This window comes from Cryptotermes secundus, unplaced genomic scaffold, assembly GCF_002891405.2.
Source record: "Cryptotermes secundus unplaced genomic scaffold, Csec_1.0 scaffold2516, whole genome shotgun sequence".
NCBI lineage: Eukaryota > Metazoa > Arthropoda > Insecta > Blattodea > Kalotermitidae > Cryptotermes > Cryptotermes secundus.
This window is the reverse complement of record NW_019721805.1, coordinates 75,013-79,472: the sequence shown is the minus strand read 5'-3', so window position 1 is coordinate 79,472 and position 4,460 is coordinate 75,013. Positions and strand designations below refer to the sequence as shown.

At 36.8% G+C, this 4,460-nt stretch overlaps 1 protein-coding gene across 2 annotated transcripts in view; it reads left to right on the top strand.

Annotated features, from left to right (window-relative positions):
• LOC111861237 (40S ribosomal protein SA) overlaps positions 1–4,460 on the top strand; it is a 7,663-nt gene continuing 3,203 nt past the window's right edge. The window contains exons 1-3 of one of the 2 annotated variants that reach the window (XM_023845642.1): positions 1–98; positions 338–500; positions 2,836–3,200. In XM_023845642.1, the coding sequence (XP_023701410.1) occupies positions 368–500; positions 2,836–3,200 (498 nt within the window). In that variant the 5' untranslated portion in view covers positions 1–98; positions 338–367. The other variant, XM_023845643.1, reaches the window with a different exon arrangement.

Below are 4,460 nucleotides of genomic sequence, written 5' to 3'. Positions count from 1 at the left end.
ATATTCGTATATATATAGAAAATTTATTATTACGTTAATTGAGTAAACAAGTACACTTCCTCTCGGTATTTGGATGGCTCCCAGTGGCATTGGAAAACGTATGTGTTTTATATTTATAACGTTGTAAGAAACAGGAATAATTATAAATAGTAAAACAATAGTAGTTGTGTTTATCGTTTGTCATAATAATACGGTAATTATGTTGAGTTTGTCAACTAAATACCAATATAAACATAGAAGAATGTATAACTACCACGTGGCTGATCGACGTTCTGTTCATTCAGCACGGCAAATATAACCTAGACGTACTAATGCTTTTGTTTCTTTGTGCGTATAGGTTTAATCGTGACTCAGTAGAAACGTTAAGATGTCGGGAGGTCAGGAAGTTTTGAGTTTGAAGGAAGATGATGTTACAAAGATGCTTACAGCTTGTACGCACATAGGGAGCGACAATGTTGATTATCAGATGGAACAGTACGTGTACAAGCGGCGCCCCGATGGTAAGAATATGTTAATTACTGAACACCCGTATACGAATATATAGAAACTACAATCATATGGTAGTAAGATAATATTAATTTTATAGAATGTGTCGTGTTTGTGTCAAAGTTTTATGGTTGGTAGTAATGGCGGTCAAAACGAAGTGTAGAATAAAGCGTAAGGTTGTAATATAGTTTGTGATTTAGTACTAACAGGTATCTTGGGTCTGAGCAGAGTTGCATGTAAATTGTACGTTATGTTTAATAGCTGTGTTTGCATATCATTCAGTTTATGAAAAGATGTTATAATTGCTTTCATAGGAAGCGTATTTCACACTGGGTTTGAAAACTTAAATATTAATGCGTTGGGCTGGTAGGTCGTGTTGAGGAAGGGGAAAATAGTAGGAGCATAAAGCCCATTGTTTTAGTTCTCGTACACAAATTAGCCCAATTTGTCAGACAAATATGAAAGTGTAAATTAAAAGTGAAGTGGTGAAAACAGTGTATCTTTCTAAAAGAGCACATGCCACCATAGTAGCCGCCAGTCAAGTATGAGGTATGATGCCGTTACAGCATTCATTAATATTATGGCCTTGTGTGATGTGACACTGTAGTTTGGTAAATAACATGCATTTTGGAGGAACATGGTACCTTCATCTTCAATGTAGTTTCAAGAGGAAGGCATCAGTACTGAATAAGTACTGACAACAAGTCATTGTTGTATGCCGATGATACAAATATATTAGTGTCTGGTGTTAATATCAATGAAATTCAAGAAAGGTCTAAACTTAAATTCCTGAAGTCAGTGGTTTAAATACAATGGCTTATCCCCAAACTTGAGGAAAACTAAAGTGTTAAAATTTGAAACAATCAGTCGTGACAATATGCCTGTGCATTTAAAGTTTAACGACGAATTATTACAAGAGGAAATTCATATTAAATTTTTGGGCATTGAAATTGATAAGCTCTTGAAATGGAAGACACAGGTTCAATCACTGTTACCCAGATTGGGAAAGGCATGTTATGCAATACGAATTATGAAAACATATAGTAATGTTACGACACCTTGATATATCATACATACTTTCATTCACTCAAGAGATATGGAATAGTTTTTTGGTGTAATTCGTCAGAGGCCAAGATTTTTCTCTTACAAAAGAAGAGTATTAGAATAATAATGGGGATGAAACATAGAGACTCATGTAGGCCAGCATTTATAAAGTTAAATATATTAACATTGGTCTCTCAATATATTTTATCTTTGATGACTTTTATGATAAATAGCTTGGAATATTTTACTTCTAATTATTCAATTTATGAGAGACCGACAAGACACGAAAGAAATTTACATGTCCTACAATCACATCTCGCAATGAGGCAGAAAGTGGTCCATTGCATGAGTATAAAAATATTTAACAGTCTGCCTGGTTATTTAATTGATATGGTACATGATAAAAAACAGTTTATAAAAGAAATAAGGGATGTCCTAATACATAATCCATCATATACTGTTAATGAATTTTTGCTCTTCTGTCGGGATCAACAGCCAAGGAATAGAAGGGGAGTGCATGCTGACAGATGGATGTCCCACAGTAGGCATCAGTATAGACATTAAGTGTAAATATAATCTGTATTTTATGTATTTATTTAGATGCACGTTGTTTGCATCTATGTTTGTTTGTTATTGTGATATGGCATGTTGAATTGTAAAGGTGTATTGTTGTTAGTAAAGCTTGTGACATGTTTCATATTCAGTGCAGATTGCACTTGTGAATATCTTGAAACGCAGATGTATGTATGTATCAGGTTCTTCTCAAACATTGGTACTGAGGTACATGGCATCACATGATGTTAGTGTTCGGTAGAACCTCTGTTACAGCACTCGGCATGATAATATTCCTGGGCTTAATCAGCATTTGAAGATATTTTTTGTCACTGAATTTGTGTAGGAATTCATTTGCATCCCAGCAGTGCAGTGGTATAACTGGTACAGTGTTGTGTGTTTGTGTTCATGTGTCTACTTTTATTCTGATTTTGGGTGCTGCAGGTGGTTATGTAATAAGATAATGCTGCCAACATGTCTCAGGCATATAATGGGCGTGTTGCTAAAGCTGATCTTCACACACTGGCTGCTTTCTCAGAGGAAAGAACACCCAGTACATAGGATGGCTGGAGCTTGTAGCCACAGTACACTGGTGAAGAGAAATATACATCCATGTCTGTCAGAATCTTTGATAGCCCATAGCCAATCATTTTACAGATGTGAGCACAGATGCTGTGTGGGTGAGTTATCCTGAAGTAGAATTTGAAGGTAATTTTCAAGCTCTTGATGAAATGTTATCGTATATCTGTCCAGGGAATCATATAATCAACCTGCGTCGTACCTGGGAGAAAGTGCTGCTTGCTGCCCGTGCGATTGTTGCCATTGAACATCCGTCTGAGGTGTTTGTGATATCCTCACGTAGTTATGGTCAGCGAGCAGTTCTAAAATTTGCTGCCCACACTGGAGCTACTCCAATTGCTGGACGGTTCACACCTGGCGCATTCACCAACCAGATTCAAGCAGCTTTCCGTGAACCCCGTCTTCTGATTGTGACAGATCCAGCCCAGGATCATCAGCCAATCACTGAGGCTTCATATGTTAATATTCCTGTTATTGCATTTTGCAATACTGATTCTCCTCTGCGTTTTGTGGACATTGCAATCCCATGCAACACCAAAGTAAGTTGCATTCACGATACATTAGAAGATTATGAACAGCAACTAGTTGGCTGGAACGGTGCTGAAGTTTTGCATGAGCGCATATGTTTTTAGAACATAGAACAGACACTTGTGTTTCCAGTGTTTGTGACATGGGAAATGTGCATGAATATAAAATGAAGTAACTTGAATTAACTGACACCACAAGAAAAAGTTATCACTGACAATAGGTATATTGCACGTGGGGGGGTCCTTTCCTCTGTATGGTTCAAAAGCGCTGATTGTCTGTAACTCTGGCAGGGTACGGTAGTAATATCTTGCTTGGCAGGTGGAAAGGGAAGTTGTTATTAATTCTAGCATACATGATAAAATGTATGATCTTTTAATGTCATAAGTTAGTGCTCAGAACAAATAATATTCTGTTGGGTAAAGCTTGAATATTTGAAACACTGATTTTAATGAACATTTCCAAATGGCAGCACATGGTACGTAGTCATGGGACCTGTTGTGAATTGCTATCTATACTGAACCATGAGGCGTCGTTTGTTTACATTTCTTTGTATGAAACTGTACATTGAGGGATGTGGATGGTGTTTTTTAAAAGGAATTTAAGGGGTATAAAGCCAGAAGGGGGGAATAGGAAACTAGAAGTCAGGGAGAATTTAATGCTTAAATACCGTGTAAGGTAGAGTAATGGATAGCAGAATAAGATCATATGGACACATTTTAGAAGGGAATAAAGAAAGAATCCCAAAGAAGGCTTTGTAAATGTAATTAAAGGAAATCACTCAAAAGGAAGTCTGCTAAATGCCATATCTCGCCGGGCAACGCTGTCATGCGTCTTGAGCTGCTTTTCATGTAAAATAATACTTTTGCTATAAAATGAAAGAGAAAATTTCTTAACAATCCAGTTCCTTCCGTCAAATGTGACTTTTTTAAGTTTTCCACCTCGTCACCACCTGCCTTACATGTTTCGGCTCACCACGGACCCATCATCAGAGGCATTTATCATAGAAAAAGAAATCACCAACACACAAAACTTCACTTTGTCCAAGATAGCCACGTTCCAGTTGATTAAAATAATTACAAATAGTTAGAATTACCCAGAATGTCGGTTCACTAAAAGTTTTTCACACACCACAGTAGCTTCCTTATTTGATTCGTCGTTAATTCTGTAAAATTATGTTTCGTTATTTGAAGTAAGAATTCTTAAAATCCCTAGAATTCTTTCCCGCTTGGCCCAATCTTTTTGCTTCGGGATGTTGTTGACGTGTGTTGTCT